At 34.5% G+C, this 20,468-nt stretch overlaps 1 protein-coding gene across 2 annotated transcripts in view; it reads left to right on the top strand.

The window, feature by feature from the left end:
* Window positions 1-13,587, top strand: part of LOC129740177 (zinc finger protein 2) — a 55,780-nt gene extending 42,193 nt beyond the window's left edge. For both annotated transcript variants that reach the window (XM_055731790.1, XM_055731789.1), the window contains exons 5-7: window positions 8,007-10,036; window positions 10,246-12,111; window positions 12,176-13,587. In XM_055731790.1, the coding sequence (XP_055587765.1) occupies window positions 8,007-10,036; window positions 10,246-12,111; window positions 12,176-12,484 (4,205 nt within the window). In that variant the 3' untranslated portion in view covers window positions 12,485-13,587. The remainder of the gene's footprint in view (window positions 1-8,006; window positions 10,037-10,245; window positions 12,112-12,175) is intronic.
* Window positions 13,588-20,468: the final 6,881 nt, after the last annotated feature.

The following is a 20,468-nucleotide window of genomic DNA, read 5'->3' as shown; positions in this document are numbered from 1 at the left end:
ATTGAAAATTGAAAATTGAAAATTGAAAATTGAAAATTGAAAATTGAAAATTGAAAATTGAAAATTGAAAATTGAAAATTGAAAATTGAAAATTGAAAATTGAAAATTGAAAATTGAAAATTGAAAATTGAAAATTGAAAATTGAAAATTGAAAATTGAAAATTGAAAATTGAAAATTGAAAATTGAAAATTGAAAATTGAAAATTGAAAATTGAAAATTGAAAATTGAAAATTGAAAGTTGAAAATTGAAAATTGAAAATTGAAAATTGAAAATTGAAAATTGAAAATTGAAAATTGAAAATTGAAAATTGAAAATTGAAAATTGAAAATTGAAAATTGAAAATTGAAAATTGAAAATTGAAAATTGAAAATTGAAAATTCAAAATTGAAAATTGAAAATTGAAAGTTAAGAGCCTGAAATTAAGAATAGAGGATCAGAAATATGAATTGTCAATTAACAGGCCGTTGCATTTAGAATTCATATCTTTTTTTGTAAGATGTACAAATTCAAATTATTCTTATTTATAATTAAACCAAAGCGCTAACTCTGAATTAAAATCTCCAGTTGGTACATCTGTAACTTAATCATGATCAGCTATAACTTCACACCCAGCCATTTTCACCTCGTTTAAATTGATATTCATGCTTCAAGCTCGCAATAAAATCGGCCAGCTTTCTTCTTGTTCTCCTGTTCGTCTGCTTGTCTGCTTATCTCAAGCAGCTTAGTTAGAGTGATTTTTTATGAGTTTTTCAATCCATTCATTCATCGACCAATCATCATCGCCGTCATCAAGATTGTCATTAGGCCTGTGCTGTGTGTGATCAACTGAAGCACCCAACGCTTCTCGTCTGCTGTGGCTACAAGCACCTACTACCTTACCTTTGACTGAGTCGTATATCTTATGTTGGCCATCCATTCATCCAATCCCATCATCATCGTCATCATCGTTCCAACCTTTTATCCCATTCATGCACGCATACACACCCAAAAAAAGGAGAAGAAGAATCGGATCAAACGAACATAGCAAAGAAGAGCGCAACATTGAACATATTCCATATTATGAGGAATCATCAGGAACGAAATATGAGCATAGGGACCGCGCCACCTATAGGAGCTAGCCAGATAGGTAACAACCAACACCACAACAAGGAAGGAGAAAGAATCAGAGAAAGAAGCTCGGAAAAAAGCAGGCTACGTACGAACGAATTGAATGCGCTGCGGATACGAGAAGGGGCGCACATTCCAGTCCTTTTGTTTACTTTTGTAGCAAACACGAAACCAAACGCAGCCAAAGCCTGCCTCGATGGGTCCGAATTTGAGCAGGGCGCTTTTAGTTTAGCTTTAGAGTTCGTTACCAGCAACAGTTGTTCAGAGGGACTGGCGGAGGTTTCCTCCAAAAAATCTTCAATTCGCCCGGTGATCTTTAGTTTTTTAAGAGTTTTAATTCTACAAATCCCTGGATCGGATGACGAGAATCGACTACGATGCGCTAAGTGAGTTTCGAGTATCAATTTTGGCTTAATTCGATAAGTTTCGTCCAAAGAAAGTGACGCGTATGATCGGAAAAAGGCTACGCAAATTGCGCACCCGCATTAGGGAGAAACCGAACCTTCATCATTCATCAATAGGAAATTTAACCGATGATGATGATGAACCATATCCGTGCTATGATGGACAGACGGTTCGGCAGGCAGAGAGGATTACGACGAGTAGTGGAAACATAAATATAAAATGGTGTCCCTTTCATCACTCATCAATCGAAATGAGTCATGTATAAAAGTGGTTTTAATCGGTCGAAACCGAAATCGACCATTTTGCGCTCTGCGATTGGAGCCGAAATTCATTTCTTTTGCTCCTAGGTGCAAATTAGCAACGGTAATTGCTGTTGATGGAGAAAAAACCTAAATACCTACGTAGATAACTTGTAGTAAATCTGCAACCGGTTTCAGCAAACGATCGTTTGTGCTAATTTTTTTTTTCTAAAATCGTAGAAGGCCGCGCGTGTGATTGGATTGGGTTAGGAAGAGAGATGCCTAAATTTGCGCTATTATGCGTCGTTGTCGGCAGAAACTGTCACGTGGTTGGGGTCGCTACCGGTTGCCCCAACCCAAGTAACGCGTGGGACGCTCTTGCGTCTCGACGACATAAACTGCCGGCAGTGTTTTTGTTTTTGCGCGCGCCACCTTAATGCGCGAGCGCCTCTCTTTGTTTTAAGACTTGGGACGTCGCGTCGTCATCGTCGTCGCATGTTGAGGGAGAGAAGCTTTCTTTAGGAAAAACAGTGGAAATATGCTCGAGGAATAACAGAAGAGTATGTCACTTAAAAATTCTTTATTGAAATAGAAAATACCTTATCGAAATTAATTTAACAAAGAAAAGCTAAACCGAATTGTTAGAACCAGTATATATAAGGTTGACAGAATTTTTTTCCGTACGTATCCGGACTGGACAAATCCGGGAAATTTTATCTAAATATCTGGCAAAATCTTGGCATTTAATTTCGAAATGTCCAACCCAAAATTCGGGCACATTTGGTCAAAACCACGGAATTATTCAGAAAAAATCAAGAAGAAAGCACTTGAAAGATAATAGATCGTCACTTTAAAATGAAAAATTAAAATAACTCAATTTGAGTTTTTTGTTAGATTTTACAAATAAAGTGAATTATACCGGACAAAATCCAGGCTTTTTTCAACGAAATCGGGGAAACTAGGCCGAACCGGACTTCCCTCCAATTTTGTGTCAAATATCCGAGCAAGTCCGGATAAATCCGGGTAATCTGACAACTTTAAATATCTATATGTGTGTACTAGACTGGTTAAAATCTAACAAAATAAAACTATCAAACGGTTTTGGTTTCCTTTTGGACTCAATAACAATTGTGACAATTTTGGTGGCGCTAGGATTTGACTTCAGCTGTCGCTAAAAATTTAAAGTTTGTATGGGAGTGTGTATAAAAAAGGTACTTTTTTGTCTAAAAAATCGAGCAGCCTTACGATTAGATTAAAACAGAATCCTTCAATGTTTATTTTGTATGATTCAAAGAACAAATTTGTCGAAAACTGTAAGTCCCTAAAAGTCTTGAAAAATAACTTACGGCAATTTCAATATTGAGTTAAAAAAATAAATGATAAAGACATCAATGCAAACGGCACACATCATGAACTACATGGGCTCGTAATATAGCTAAGTTGAAAAGTCAGTTGTCTTCTGAGCCGACGTTCGCGAGTTCAAGTCCAAGAGTAAACATCGAACACAGCTGTACCGGATAATTTTTTTACTAACTGTCCTCCAACTGCAACATTGATATAAAGTCACGAATACCTTAAAGATGGTAAAACGACAGAAAAAGTCTCTTTTTTCATGCAAACTCCCATAGAAACTTTTTGCTACAGCTTTTGTCAAATCCTAGAGTCACTTTAATTTTCCTAATTATTATTGGTCCCAAAAGGAACCGTTTGGTATCTCATCTTTTTGGTTCGACTTTAGCCAGTACACGCGCATTTTAGGAGGATCTCATACAAAATTAAAGTCCGAAATAAACACAATTCGAACAATTTTTCCGATAAAACTTGGCACGCAAGCATGTTTCAGTAAATCATAATATCGCGATAAGTGAGATGTTGAAAATAAATTTAACAATCAAACTCACCTAACTTTAATTTTAACTGAAAACTAAAGAGGTGCTACGCACGCAAAGTTTAGCTAAATACATTGCATCTGATCAGTTTGTTCAGGCGGAATCAAAGAAATGGTTGGATTGTTTCATGGCCACTTTCTTAAACCGTGCCCTAACTTATCGCATTTTCTCATGACAACTATCTTTCCGATGTTAGCCCAAGCAACCAAAAGTCTTATATCGACTTAAACGTCCAAACTTCGAATTTGCTGACAAAGGTTCCAAAGGGATTTCCGTCTCACTACATAACCTGATGAACAATATTCCTCCAATTCATTCAGTCCATGGTAGCCGTTCTCCAACTTCTCTGGCATCCCATATTCGCCAGATCACGCTCCACTTGGTCTAACCATCTCGCTCGTTGCGCTTCTGCTCGTCTCGTGCAGGACAGTCGTCCAGCATTCTCCCAACATGTCCTGCCCAGCGTATCCGTCCAGCTTTCTCCACCTTCTGGATGCTGAATTCGCCGTAGAGTCGCGCTTCTTCTCCAGCACGCCGACAAAGAAGGTTCTTAACACTCGAATACTCCAAGCAATATCCACGTCTCGTGCCCGTTGCGGACAACCGGTCTAATGAACGTTGTCTACAGGTTACACTTTGTGCGAGGGCTAAGTAGTGTGGAGTCCATAGTAGACACAACTTCCGCTAATCATTCACAGCCGGATCTTTCGGAGTATTGTCTACAAAAATAGAAAACAAGAAAAATAATCTATCTAAACTTCACACAGTGAAACTCGCTAATTGATTTCTATTCCTATCTTTAGTCCTCAAAACATCAGTTGAAATATGAAAACCATACAAGTCGTAGAATTGATTGAACACTTTAAACATAGCTTGAAGTGATTCTTGTTGTCCGTAGTTGGTTCACTGGAAATCGATGCGCAGAAATTTTCTCTCTCTTAGGATCCGTGGTTGATGTTGATTTGTTGCAATAATACGGAACAGTCGATTTTGCAGTCAACAAGTTTTTAAATAAAGAGAGCGTTTCCATTCCGATCAATAAACATCGGTGTTTGTAATCAGGATTGTTCCAAGATAGAAATCGTAGGGCGAATTTGACGAATCTCGACTGGACTGCTTCGATACGCTTAGCCCAGTATGCTGTGTAAGGACTCCATACAACCAACGCAGTTTCCAAGTTGGATCGCACTAGAGAGTAGCTTTGAAAATTCTGGTGATAAATCCGTGATTCCTAATGGCTTTAGCTATAATGCGGGCGTAATGCTCATGGAAAGTCATTTTCTCGTCAAGGACAACCACCGAGGACCTTGAAAGATAACACCCTCTCACGGAGTATTCGTAATTTTTTAATTTCGTGCAAAAGGATAAGATTTACGAGTGAAGGAGATGACAGATTGGACAGGGGTCAGATTGTTGTTTGAACACCATTTGGAGAACAAATCAATGTATGCTTGTAGTTTCAGACGGTCAGCTTCATTTTTTAACTAGATGAAACAGTTTTAGGTCGTCCGCGTAACCTAATCGGCATTCGGCAGGAAGTATCAGCTACACGTCGTTGGAGAAAAGTTAAAATAGAAGAGGTTCGATATTGCTGCCTTGCGGCACGCCTGACTCATTGAGGAATGCAGAACATGTTCGAGTCCCTAGTTCAACAGACAGTTGTCTGTTTTTCAAATATGATACCATTCACCCACAAGAAAATTGTATCCGAAAAGCCCAATCTGTTCAGCTTGGCAAGGAGCAATATGTTGTTGACGCGGTCGAAAGTTAGTTTTCAATAGGCAATATGAAGTAATATGGGTCAGGTTCGTGCTAATTGATCCAGCTGGGAAAAATCCGTGTTGGTCGCGCAGTTTTGACCCAACACAGACATATGTGATTTCTCTATAATTTTGAACAGTCTGTTTTGTTCTGTTCTTGTAAACCGGAAACATATACCGTATTTGTTTTCTCCCCTCGATCAGTGTTCCACCGAACCCGACAAAAACAAACACAAATCGTCGCCAGTGTATTGCTACCTCACTCACTCAAACGCTCTCTCGCAACACTGACAAAATTTTCGGGGCACTACCGCCCGATGGCAGTGCAACACCGTCCGAATAAACAAACAGTTTGACAGCACCTAGTGGTGCACCAGTGCAACACTAGTGCAACACTCGGCATAAACAAATACGGTAATAGTTGTTTTGCTTTTGTGCTGAAAACGTGGATGAGATCAATGATCGGTTCATAGTCGATATAAGGGGGAGTGCAAAGATTTTGAGCACAGTTTTTATGAACTGCTTCTTTAAAGATAGCTAGTGAGCTGAACAGAAGGCCGTTCAAACTTTGTAATAAAACTTCAATGTTCAATAAGAACTCAAATTTTGGGCTGCATAAAACCGAACTTCAGCTCATTGATTGAGCTGATCAAGCTGTTTTTGACCTGTTCAACGAGACTTTTGGTTGCTTTTGAGGTAACAGTGAGAGTATGTTAGTATGTGGGAAATATAAGCTTTACATATTTTTTTGTCGAATTTGTGTTTAGGATAACGCCAAAAGCACATATTCCTATAAATTTTTATAGTCGCATTTTGATTTATGCATCGGTTTGTTGCTGGTTTGGCGATTTACCCAAGCAGATAATATGAATATGATAAAACGAGGAGTTCAAAGTTAAATAGGGACAAGATTATTTACAACTAAGTAGAAGAAGGCGCGACACAGACCCTTACATAAATGTTTTTCTTCACTAAATGGTTTTTAAATAGAATGTGACACTTTTATCGTTGGAAAAGGTTGATTTTTGTGAAGAGTTCATAACGTTATTTCATGTTATTGGGTTGTTTAGGCCAATAATCATATCATATACAGTTGCGTTAAAAAAAGAATGAAATTGCGTGAAGCTGCGCACCCACTCCCAACTTTGACAAGCTGCCATTTCTCTCTCGGTTGATATTTTTTCATGAAAATTTCACACAATTTAGTTTAACTATTGAACTAACATTCTACAAAATTTGAAGTCTTTAAAATGACGGCAAATAAAGATAGAGCTATTTTTGTAAAAAAGCGAAATTTGGAGTTGCTTCACTAAACTTGCTGTATTTTCGACAATTTTCATTGAAAAATCTTGAAATTTGGTCCAAAGATGTAAAAATGTTTGATCTAATACCAGACCAAGTTTCATCAAAATCGATGAACGTGATCAAAAATGGAGGCGAGTATAAAATCAGGATCATTATCGCCCAGCAGACGATTTCATTCTTTTTTGGACGGATGTTTGTATGGAAAACATCGTAATCCATGTATTGTTGGTTTTTTCTTTCACAAAGTCAAAATTTATTACCAAGAAGGTTGTAAATTGATAGAAACTTCATTCCTGCTTTATTTAGAAAAAAAAATGTTCCAACAGAGATGGTATTGAAACATAAGAGCGAATTGAATACTCGCTTTGATTGTGGATCAAATTTGTTTATCGGAATAGTTAGCAGGGAATTTCTGAATCTCTGTTCTTTTTATTTCGAACTCTGTTGAAACATTTTCTCTTCCGAAACAAAGCACGAATGAAGTTTTTATCAATTTACAACATTCTTTATGATAAATTTTGATATTGTTAAAGAAACACCAAGAGTACATGGATTAAGATGTTTTCCATACAAACATCCGTCCAAAAAAGAATGAAATCGTCTGCTGGGCGATAATGATCCTGACTTTCTACCCGCCACCATTTTTGATCACGTTCATCGATTTTGACGAAACTTGGCCTGGTATTAAATCAAACATTTTTACATTTTTTAGACCAAATTTCAAGATATTTCAATGAAAATTGTCGAATATACAGCAAGTTTAGTGAAGCAACTCCAAATTTCCCTTTTTTACGGAAATAGCTCTATCTTTGTTTCCCGTCATTTTAAAGACTTCAAATTTTGTAGGGTGTTAGTTGAAAAGTTGAACTAGATTTTGTGAAATTTTCATGAAAAAATATCAACCGAGAGAGAAATGACAGCTTGTCAAAGTTGGAAGAGGGTGCGCAGCTTCACGCGATTTCATTCTTTTTTGTACGCAACTGTATTTAGCGAGTTTTGGCCAAAACCAACGACAGGTTTGGATTTCACTTGAGAAACGTTTTTTGTAGGGAAGTTTTCCTTGGTCTGGCATTCTACGGAATCAAAAGTTTGTTATTCCCAGTTCATATTTTCTAATTTACCTTATTTGGACCAAAATCTACCAAAATATGTTGTGCTGTCAAACGAAAATGAGATTAATTTGGGTGTGGCTATAAAAAATGGTTATAATTTAGAGCTCTTGTGCCAACATTTGAGTAAAACATACATCGCCACGATGTTAACTAATATATTTTTGCTTTCCCGTTCTCACATCTACAGGCGCCGACAGCCAAGATGCAATGGACTCGGCCTCGGCGGCCACCGGAGACAACAACAACGGTAACACGACGACCACGCTGAACACCTTGTGCAGCATCCTGCAGGAAAAGAAACCCTGGAATGGGGAAAATTGCAATGGAAAAAATAACGGCAGCTCCGGTGGTGGTGGCGGATTGGGTTCGCTTAATTCGGGCAGTGGCAGCGGAGGTGGAGGAAACTCAACGGACGGCGGTTCCGGCGAAGACGGCACTTGCAAGGACCGTTGTCTGGTGTGCAGCGTTTGTAACAACTTTTCCTCCAAGAAGATCAACGTGATGCAGCACCTGCTGGCCAATCATAATGCCGGCAACGAGCTGTTGGGGCAGGACTTTTCTAGCCTCACAGTTCCGTCCTCGGTGCAAAAGAAGCCATTTGATTATCTGCGCACACTGACCGAAGCTAGAAGTGCTCAAAATTTGCGGCTTATCGAGAAGGTCACCTTTATGAATGATACTTTTGCGTTGAAGGAAAATTGTAACGATTTGAAGCATGGAAATTTGGCGGAAATGTTGGGTAACTTTTTGGGAGGTGGCAAAGATGGAGATGGTGCAACAGAGAAGATAGATAAAAGCCAGGTGCAGACGGTGTCCTGTCCGCTGTGCCCGGAAACATTCCTCGATCAGGTCAATGTGGAGACACATGTTATTCGCGTTCATAATATTAAAATGGAAGGCTTGAACCGATTGCTGAAGCTGGTTGATACCTCGCAATTTCTCAAGACCACTAAACAACAACAGCAGCAGCTTGGCAGTCCGGACAAGTCCCCGAAGAAGGAAAGTTCTCCCTCGCCCGAAATCAAATGTTCCTTCTGTAAGGTCTGCTTCGACTCTATGGTAGACCTGAAGATACACTGCAACGAAAGCAATCACTTCAAACGGAACGCGGATTCGGAAGATCTCGCTTGCTTCCTCAACGATTGTAAGGACGCATTCGACAATCTTTCTGACCTACATCAGCACTTTAAGACAAACCATCTGAACTTCCTGATCTCGGAAAACCACACGTACAAATATCGCTGCAAGTTGTGCCCGTTTGCATTCAAAACGCACGAGAAGCTCAATCGCCATCTGTTCTATCACTCGCTGCGTGAATCGACCAAGTGCTTCTACTGCGATGCCCACTTCAAGAACATCAACTCGCTCACCAGTCACATTGCCGAGAAGCATCCGCAGGAATCGTCGGCGCCGAAGGGTGCAAACGACACGCAGCAGGAATCGGCCTCGATTCTGTTCTTCAAAGATCTCAAACGGAAGATGATGAACAACAAGAACGGCATGAGTCCAAAGTCGGACCGTAGTCAAACGCGAGACAGTGCCGATGAAGATCGTCTGAGCGAAAAGTCCATGAGCAGCAAGAGCAGCCTCTACTACGATAAGAGTTTGGATGGTTCGGAAAGTGGAGCCGGTGGTGGCAAGTTCACCTGTAACGATTGCCACTTTGTCTTCACTGATATGGCTGCTCTTGAACGGCACATGGTTACGGCATTCCACATGCCAAAAGAGAAGGACAAAACAACGGGCGACGCTAACAATGGAGGCAAACAGAACCTATTCTATGACATCAAATCGGAGAAGTTTACCAATCCGAATCGGCCCTTCAAATGTACGGTTTGCATGGAAAGTTTCACGCAGAAAAATATTCTACTAGTGCACTACAACAGTGTATCACACTTGAACAAGTTGAAGAAACTCAAAACGGATAAGCAACAGCCGTTCCCATTCCAACTGGGCGGAGAAGGTGGAGAAGGCTGCGACCTCGCCGAAAAGGCGGCTGCCGGTGAGTTTAAGCCATTTGGGATGCCAATGTTCGGAGGCGAAGGTGCAGGCGAAAAGAGAAAAGACATCGAAGAGAAGGAATCGGCACGGAAGAAGTTCAAGTGTGACATTTGCAACGTGGCGTACACTCAAGGAAGCACGCTGGACATCCACATGCGGAGCGTGCTGCACCAGACGAGAGCTTGCCGGTTGCAGGAGCGGAACATGTTTGGAAATGTGAGTAACGCAACAATTTCGACAATTTTCAAAATTTTAACCCATTTTGACAATTTTGAAAATTTTTACATTTTTGACAATTTTGACAAATTTGACAATTTTTTAAACATTTTGAACATTATTATAATTTTAAAATTTTGAAAATTTGAATAGCTATTTAGCCGAGCAGTTTTTATTTTTGTCAATATTAATTTTTTTTTGTTTCACAGCTACAGAACGTCGACAAGAAGAAATCCGACTTTCCGTTGATTCAAACCATCCCGGAGAGCCATGAGTCACCCAATTTCATCGATGATACGCCGCTGAGGAAAATCAAATCACCGATTGAGCCGCCAATACCGCAACAGCCGCAATTGCCCGTTCAGCCGCCACAACTTGCTCAGCAGCCGCCTCTCCTGAATCCAATGCTGGGTGCATTAGGCTTAGGAGGGGCAGCCGCAGGCCTCGAAAAGCCGGAAATAGCTTTGTGCGAATGTTGCTTCCAAGTGTTCCCTAATAAGGCCACCTTGGAAACCCATCTGGAGCTCAGTCCGGAATGTGCAGCCGTCAAGAAGAAGTTGCAGGAAAATAACACTCAGCCGCCGGAGAACTTCGTAGAAAACTTCCAACAACAAGCTCTGAATGAACTTGCCAAGGTGAACCCACTTCCAGGGTTCGATCTTTCACCGGAAGCTCTGCTCGGTAAAACGCCCTTCCCCCTGGACCCAACCGCAAACCTTATGGATCCGAACTTTTTGAAGAACGCCTCGCTACTACAGTTTGCCACCGATCCCAACAACAAACTCGGTCCAAACGCACTAAACGTACTGAATTTTATGCACTTCCATCATCTCATGTCACTAAGCTATCTAAATCTCGCGCCCCAGTTGAACTTTGGTGGCGTTCCACCGAAAGTTCCAGATATCACCGCCAAAACCGACCTCGAGAAGGTCATCCCGGTCGATAAGACCAAATTGCCTCCAGTAGTTCTTCCACCAAACCTAAACGGGAAATCTCCGCTCGATTTGAACATGCCCCACGGCCTCGAGAGCAAAATGCCTCATCAACCCCCGCAGCAACAACCTTGTACCCAAAAACGTGCACGTACTCGCATCACCGACGATCAGCTTCGTATCCTTCGCTCGAACTTCGACATCAACAACTCGCCCAGTGAAGAAGCCATTCAAGAAATGTCCCTCAAGGCCAATCTACCGCCGAAGGTGGTCAAGCATTGGTTCCGTAACACCCTCTTCAAGGAACGCCAACGATCCAAGGACAGTCCCTACAACTTCAGCATTCCTCCTTCGACGAAGCTCAACGTCGAAGAGTACGAACGAACTGGCGAAACCAAAGTCACCGATCTGGAAACATCGATCAAATCCAACGACTCCCAGGACACGTCGCAGAATTCCACCGATATGAAGATGCACGAAATGAAGCAGAATTTTTCTAAATCTTTAATGGAATCTCTTTCCAAACACCAGGCCAGCCAAGAGTTGGGCAACTTTCAGCTGAGCAAGAACCTTTTCCCCGACAGTTTCGCCGTCGATTTCCAGGCTCAACACGAACAGGCGGCAGCCCAACTGCAGGCCAATGTTGCCAGTTTCTTTTCACAGGCACCGGATCTCAGCACCCTTAGTAAAGAGCTCATGTCGAACAAGAAGAAAAAATTGAAGTCCGAATCCTCCAACGAGTCCCCGATCCCTGCCGATCTCCAAATTGACTCGACCAACTCCAGCCCTCTGCCGATGCGCCCTCCGAGTGTGATTTCTGTGAAAAAGCACCTGGAAGCACGGCCGATGGGCGTGGGGACTCCGATCATGATGGACGACATGAAGATCCCCAGTCCCATCGACAGTCCGAACCTTTCGTCGCCGACTTCGCTTTCCGGTGGGCTGCAGATGCCTCCGATGTCCCAGGGCCAGTCCATCAACTCCTCCAATGGGAAACGTGCCAACCGGACCCGATTCACCGACTACCAGATCAAGGTGCTGCAGGAGTTCTTCGAGAACAACTCCTACCCCAAGGATAGCGATCTGGAGTACTTGAGCAAGCTGTTGATGCTCTCGCCGAGGGTTATCGTCGTATGGTTCCAGGTGAGTTAGTTTTGGGTGATTTTCTAAACGAACGAATCACTTACCGAGTATTTTCATTTCACAGAACGCCCGCCAGAAGCAGCGTAAGATCTACGAGAACCAGCCGAATCCGACCTTCGATACGGATGAAAAGAAGGGCAACATCAACTACGCCTGCAAGAAGTGCAACCTGGTGTTCCAGCGATACTACGAGCTGATCCGGCATCAGAAGAACCACTGCTTCAAGGAGGAAAGCAACAAACGCTCGGCCAAGGCACAGCTCGCAGCGGCTCAGATCGCCCACTCCTTCACCAGCGGCAGCGAGGATTCGGACTCCAGTTTGGACGTTAGCCGACGGGACTTCCAGCCACGCGAAAATGACTGCCCCTTCTAACCGGAGGAGGGGTTTTACCCCCTCTTTATTTAGAGCATTCGCTCAATTCTAGAAGATGATTCCGTTTATTTATTTTAGGTATCCCCGTCTTCTTCGTTTTAACTTTTTGTGATTTCAAAATTCAATCTATTTTAACCAGTGATTATGATTCGGTTTCCTCGCATCAAAGCAACCGAACTTTATTCAAACCTAGATTTATTTCTTCTAAGAAGTTTCTCAGGAACTCATTTCATTCCAGTGATTCCCAACCTCACAAACATTCCATTCTATTTTATGAAGTATAAGAATAAAATCATTTATCTTTTAGTTTAGTAGCAGCGCTGGCGCATTTTTCGCCCTATTTTTGAACCCCTTCTTCCTTTTAAGCAAACTTTTTCAGTTGCTGATAATCAAAATTTGCTAACATCTCCACTCTCGAGGCAGGCTTAAACGAGAAGAAGAACAAAAATCAATCGAGCAATTCAAATTATTTACAACAACAAAAAACATGAAAATCAAACTAAAACTCGCAAATTCCTTTTAAATTGCTTTCCAGAAAACTATACATATATTTTTTCGATATACAAAATAATTGAAAAAAAAACACGGTTCCCGCATCAAATGTAAAATGAAAGTTCCTAAAGAAAGAAAGAAATAAAAACACAAACGAGTTGATGAAAAGAAACAAACAAAAGTGTGAACAGTAAAGTGGTATAGTGAATAACTAGCAGTAGAGGATGAATTGTTTGTAACTTATTTGCCATACAACAAGAAAAAAACTAATACCTTGCAAAACGTGTGAAGAAGTGAAAATAAAAACAAAAACTTGAAAGAGTAAGAATGAAAGCAAAACAATGATAACACTATTGAGAATAACAAAAAAAATCGATCGAACTGCAAGTTGGAAAGATGATGATGATTAAAGTTGAATGACGCATCCGGAAAGACAAAACAAACTACGGACTAGATAATTGTATTGTTTTTTTGTCAGTTTATTATTATAATTATTATTATTTTTAACTATTGAAGAGTTTAATTAGGCGAAGAACTACATCAACAATAACAACTATAACAACATAGCAGGCGAAATAAAAATCCAAACGACACCATGGAGATTGTTATCAAAAGCAAAAAACCTAAACAAATTGTTGTTTATTAGTAGGATATCCGAATTTCTCCAGTTTTCTTCTATTCTGTTACTGTCATAATACGTTCTAACTGATATTTAAAACAATGTACTTGGTCTTGGTACAAATATAACCCTTTTTTAGAAAGCGATTGATATATTAATCGGAAAATTGTATTATGATACAATCCCAAAATTTTTAAAAGTCTAGGATTTTTTTTATTGCACTTTAAATTTTTTTGATATTTTTGTAATTTTTATCATTTTTGTCATTTTTGTCATTTTTGTCATTTTTGTCATTTTTGTCATTTTTGTCATTTTTGTCATTTTTGTCATTTTTGTCATTTTTGTCATTTTTGTCATTTTTGTCATTTTTGTCATTTTTGTCATTTTTATCATTTTTGTCATTTTTGTCATTTTTGTCATTTTTGTCATTTTTGTCATTTTTGTCATTTTTGTCATTTTTGTCATTTTTGTCATTTTTGTCATTTTTGTCATTTTTGTCATTTTTGTCATTTTTGTCATTTTTGTCATTTTTGTCATTTTTGTCATTTTTGTCATTTTTGTCATTTTTGTCATTTTTGTCATTTTTGTCATTTTTGTCATTTTTGTCATTTTTGTCATTTTTGTCATTTTTGTCATTTTTGTCATTTTTGTCATTTTTGTCATTTTTGTCATTTTTGTCATTTTTGTCATTTTTGTCATTTTTGTCATTTTTGTCATTTTTGTCATTTTTGTCATTTTTGTCATTTTTGTCATTTTTGTCATTTTTGTCATTTTTGTTATTTTTGTCATTTTTGTCATTTTTGTCATTTTTGTCATTTTTGTCATTTTTGTCATTTTTGTCATTTTTGTCATTTTTGTCATTTTTGTCATTTTTGTCATTTTTGTCATTTTTGTCATTTTTGTCATTTTTGTCATTTTTGTCATTTTTGTCATTTTTGTCATTTTTGTCATTTTTGTCATTTTTGTCATTTTTGTCATTTTTGTCATTTTTGTCATTTTTGTCATTTTTGTCATTTTTGTCATTTTTGTCATTTTTGTCATTTTTGTCATTTTTGTCATTTTGTCATTTTTGTCATTTTTGTCATTTTTATCATTTTTGTCATTTTTGTCATTTTTGTCATTTTTGTCATTTTTGTCATTTTTGTCATTTTTGTCATTTTTGTCATTTTTGTCATTTTTGTCATTTTTGTCATTTTTGTCATTTTTGTCATTTTTGTCATTTTTGTCATTTTTGTCATTTTTGTCATTTTTGTCATTTTTGTCATTTTTGTCATTTTTGTCATTTTTGTCATTTTTGTCATTTTTGTCATTTTTGTCATTTTTGTCATTTTTGTCATTTTTGTCATTTTTGTCATTTTTGTCATTTTTGTCATTTTTGTCATTTTTGTCATTTTTGTCATTTTTGTCATTTTTGTCATTTTTGTCATTTTTGTCATTTTTGTCATTTTTGTCATTTTTGTCATTTTTGTCATTTTTGTCATTTTTGTCATTTTTGTCATTTTTGTCATTTTTGTCATTTTTGTCATTTTTGTCATTTTTGTCATTTTTGTCATTTTTGTCATTTTTGTCATTTTTGTCATTTTTGTCATTTTTGTCATTTTTGTCATTTTTGTCATTTTTGTCATTTTTGTCATTTTTGTCATTTTTGTCATTTTTGTCATTTTTGTCATTTTTGTCATTTTTGTCATTTTTGTCATTTTTGTCATTTTTGTCATTTTTGTCATTTTTGTCATTTTTGTCATTTTTGTCATTTTTGTCATTTTTGTCATTTTTGTCATTTTTGTCATTTTTGTCATTTTTGTCATTTTTGTCATTTTTGTCATTTTTGTCATTTTTGTCATTTTTGTCATTTTTGTCATTTTTGTCATTTTTGTCATTTTTGTCATTTTTGTCATTTTTGTCATTTTTGTCATTTTTGTCATTTTTGTCATTTTTGTCATTTTTGTCATTTTTGTCATTTTTGTCATTTTTGTCATTTTTGTCATTGTTGTCATTTTTGTCATTTTTGTCATTTTTGTCATTTTTGTCATTTTTGTCATTTTTGTCATTTTTGTCATTTTTGTCATTTTTGTCATTTTTGTCATTTTTGTCATTTTTATCATTTTTGTCATTTTTATCATTTTTATCATTTTTATCATTTTTGTCATTTTTGTCATTTTTGTCATTTTTGTCATTTTTGTCATTTTTGTCATTTTTGTCATTTTTGTCATTTTTGTCATTTTTGTCATTTTTGTCATTTTTGTCATTTTTGTCATTTTTGTCATTTTTGTCATTTTTGTCATTTTTGTCATTTTTGTCATTTTTGTCATTTTTGTCATTTTTGTCATTTTTGTCATTTTTGTCATTTTTGTCATTTTTGTCATTTTTGTCATTTTTGTCATTTTTGTCATTTTTGTCATTTTTGTCATTTTTGTCATTTTTGTCATTTTTGTCATTTTTGTCATTTTTGTCATTTTTGTCATTTTTGTCATTTTTGTCATTTTTGTCATTTTTGTCATTTTTGTCATTTTTGTCATTTTTGTCATTTTTGTCATTTTTGTCATTTTTGTCATTTTTGTCATTTTTGTCATTTTTGTCATTTTTGTCATTTTTGTCATTTTTGTCATTTTTGTCATTTTTGTCATTTTTGTCATTTTTGTCATTTTTGTCATTTTTGTCATTTTTGTCATTTTTGTCATTTTTGTCATTTTTGTCATTTTTGTCATTTTTGTCATTTTTGTCATTTTTGTCATTTTTGTCATTTTTGTCATTTTTGTCATTTTTGTCATTTTTGTCATTTTTGTCATTTTTGTCATTTTTGTCATTTTTGTCATTTTTGTCATTTTTGTCATTTTTGTCATTTTTGTCATTTTTGTCATTTTTGTCATTTTTGTCATTTTTGTCATTTTTGTCATTTTTGTCATTTTTGTCATTTTTGTCATTTTTGTCATTTTTGTCATTTTTGTCATTTTTGTCATTTTTGTCATTTTTGTCATTTTTGTCATTTTTGTCATTTTTGTCATTTTTGTCATTTTTGTCATTTTTGTCATTTTTGTCATTTTTGTCATTTTTGTCATTTTTGTCATTTTTGTCATTTTTGTCATTTTTGTCATTTTTGTCATTTTTGTCATTTTTGTCATTTTTGTCATTTTTGTCATTTTTGTCATTTTTGTCATTTTTGTCATTTTTGTCATTTTTGTCATTTTTGTCATTTTTGTCATTTTTGTCATTTTTGTCATTTTTGTCATTTTTGTCATTTTTGTCATTTTTGTCATTTTTGTCATTTTTGACATTTTTGTCATTTTTGTCATTTTTGTCATTTTTGTCATTTTTGTCATTTTTGTCATTTTTGTCATTTTTGTCATTTTTGTCATTTTTGTCATTTTTGTCATTTTTGTCATTTTTGTCATTTTTGTCATTTTTGTCATTTTTGTCATTTTTGTCATTTTTGTCATTTTTGTCATTTTTGTCATTTTTGTCATTTTTGTCATTTTTGTCATTTTTGTCATTTTTGTCATTTTTATCATTTTTGTCATTTTTGTCATTTTTGTCATTTTTGTCATTTTTGTCATTTTTGTCATTTTTGTCATTTTTGTCATTTTTGTCATTTTTGTCATTTTTGTCATTTTTGTCATTTTTGTCATTTTTGTGATTTTTGTGATTTTTGTCATTTTTGTCATTTTTGTCATTTTTGTCATTTTTGTCATTTTTGTCATTTTTGTCATTTTTGTCATTTTTGTCATTTTTGTCATTTTTGTCATTTTTGTCATTTTTGTCATTTTTGTCATTTTTGTCATTTTTGTCATTTTTGTCATTTTTGTGATTTTTGTGATTTTTGTGATTTTTGTGATTTTTGTCATTTTTGTCATTTTTGTCATTTTTGTCATTTTTGTCATTTTTGTCATTTTTGTCATTTTTGTCATTTTTGTCATTTTTGTCATTTTTGTCATTTTTTTCTTTTTTGTCATTTTTGTCATTTTTGTCATTTTTGTCATTTTTGTCATTTTTGTCATTTTTGTCATTTTTGTCATTTTTGTCATTTTTGTCATTTTTGTCATTTTTGTCATTTTTGTGATTTTTGTCATTTTTGTCATTTTTGTCATTTTTGTCATTTTTGTCATTTTTGTCATTTTTGTCATTTTTGTCATTTTTGTCATTTTTGTCATTTTTGTCATTTTTGTCATTTTTGTCATTTTTGTCATTTTTGTCATTTTTGTCATTTTTGTCATTTTTGTCATTTTTGTCTTTTGTGATTTTTGTCATTTTTGTCATTTTTGTCATTTTTGTCATTTTTGTTATTTTTGTCATTTTTGTCATTTTTGTCATTTTTGTCATTTTTGTCATTTTTGTCATTTTTGTCATTTTTGTCATTTTTGTCATTTTTGTCATTTTTGTCATTTTTGTCATTTTTGTCATTTTTGTCATTTTTGTCATTTTTGTCATTTTTGTCATTTTTGTCATTTTTGTCATTTTTGTCATTTTTGTCATTTTTGTCATTTTTGTCATTTTTGTCATTTTTGTCATTTTTGTCATTTTTGTCATTTTTGTCATTTTTGTCATTTTTGTCATTTTTGTCATTTTTGTCATTTTTGTCATTTTTGTGATTTTTGTCATTTTTGTCATTTTTGTCATTTTTGTCATTTTTGTCATTTTTGACATTTTTGTCATTTTTGTCATTTTTGTCATTTTTGTCATTTTTGTCATTTTTGTCATTTTTGTCATTTTTGTCATTTTTGTCGTTTTTGTCATTTTTGTCATTTTTGTCATTTTTGTCATTTTTGTCATTTTTGTCATTTTTGTCATTTTTGTCATTTTTGTCATTTTTGTCATTTATGACATTTTTGACATTTTTTTCAAAACTGTCAAAATTGACAAAATTAACAAAATTGTCATGATTGTCAAAATTATTAAAATTTTCAAAATTGTCAAATTCTCAAAGATGTCAAATTGTCAAAATTGTCAAAATTGTCAAAATTGTCAAAATTGTCAAAATTGTCAAAATTGTCAAAATTGTCAAAATTGTCAAAATTGTCAAAATTGTCAAAATTGTCAAAATTGTCAAAATTGTCAAAATTGTCAAAATTGTCAAAATTGTCAAAATTGTCAAAATTGTCAAAATTGTCAAAATTGTCAAAATTGTCAAAATTGTCAAAATTGTCAAAATTGTCAAAATTGTCAAAATTGTCAAAATTGTCAAAATTGTCAAAATTGTCAAAATTGTCAAAATTGTCAAAATTGTCAAAATTGTCAAAATTGTCAAAATTGTCAAAATTGTCAAAATTGTCAAAATTGTCAAAATTGTCAAAATTGTCAAAATTGTCAAAATTGTCAAAATTGTCAAAATTGTCAAAATTGTCAAAATTGTCAAAATTGTCAAAATTGTCAAAATTGTCAAAATTGTCAAAATTGTCAAAATTATCAAAATTGTCAAAATTGTCAAAATTGTCAAAATTGTCAAAATTGTCAAAATTGTCAAAATTGTCAAAATTGTCAAAATTGTCAAAATTGTCAAAATTGTCAAAATTATCAAAATTGTCAAAATTGTCAAAATTGTCAAAATTGTCAAAATTGTCAAAATTGTCAAAATTGTCAAAATTGTCAAAATTGTCAAAATTGTCAAAATTGTCAAAATTGTCAAAATTGTCAAAATTGTCAAAATTGTCAAAATTGTCAAAATTGTCAAAATTTTAAAAATTGTCAAAATTGTCAAAATTGTCAAAATTGTCAAAATTGTCAAAATTGTCAAAATTGTCAAAATTGTCAAAATTGTCAAAATTGTCAAAATTGTCAAAATTGTCAAAATTGTCAAAATTGTCAAAATTGTCAAAATTGTCAAACTTGTCAAAATTGTCAAAATTGTCAAAATTGTCAAAATTGTCGAAATTGTCAAAATTGTCAAAATTGTCAAAATTGTCAAAATTGTCAAAATTGTCAAAATTGTCAAAATTGTCAAAATTGTCAAAATTGTCAAAATTGTCAAAATTGTCAAAATTGTCAAAATTGTCAAAATTGTCAAAATTGTCAAAATTGTCAAAATTGTCAAAATTGTCAACATTATCAACATTGTCAAAATTGTCAAAATTGTCAAAATTGTCAAAATTGTCAAATTTGTCAAAATTGTCAAAATTGTCAAAATTGTCAAAATTGTCAAAATTGTCAAAATTGTCAAAATTGTCAAAATTGTCAAAATTGTCAAAATTGTCAAAATTGTCAAAATTGTCAAAATTGTCAAAATTGTCAAAATTGTCAAAATTGTCAAAATTGTCAAAATTGTCAAAATTGTCAAAATTGTCAAAATTGTCAAAATTGTCAAAATTGTCAAAATTGTCAAAATTGTCAAAATTGTCAAAATTGTCAAAATTGTCAAAATTGTCAAAATTGTCAAAATTGTCAAAATTGTCAAAATTGTCAAAATTGTCAAAATTGTCAAAATTGTCAAAATTGTCAAAATTGTCAAAATTGTCAAAATTGTCAAAATTGTCAAAATTGTCAAAATTGTCAAAATTGTCAAAATTGTCAAAATTGTCAAAATTGTCGAAATTGTCAAAATTGTCAAAATTGTCAAAATTGTCAAAATTGTCAAAATTGTCAAAATTGTCAAAATTGTCAAAATTGTCAAAATTGTCAAAATTGTCAAAATTGTCAAAATTGTCAAAATTGTCAAAATTGTCAAAATTGTCAAAATTGTCAAAATTGTCAAAATTGTCAAAATTGTCAAAATTGTCAAAATTGTCAAAATTGTCAAAATTGTCAAAATTGTCAAAATTGTCAAAATTGTCAAAATTGTCAAAATTGTCAAAATTGTCAAAATTGTCAAAATTGTCAAAATTGTCAAAATTGTCAAAATTGTCAAAATTGTCAAAATTGTCAAAATTGTCAAAATTGTCAAAATTG

Source organism: Uranotaenia lowii, chromosome 1 (genome assembly GCF_029784155.1).
Source record: "Uranotaenia lowii strain MFRU-FL chromosome 1, ASM2978415v1, whole genome shotgun sequence".
NCBI classification, from domain to species: Eukaryota; Metazoa; Arthropoda; class Insecta; order Diptera; family Culicidae; genus Uranotaenia; species Uranotaenia lowii.
This window is presented reverse-complemented; position numbering and strand designations above follow the sequence as displayed.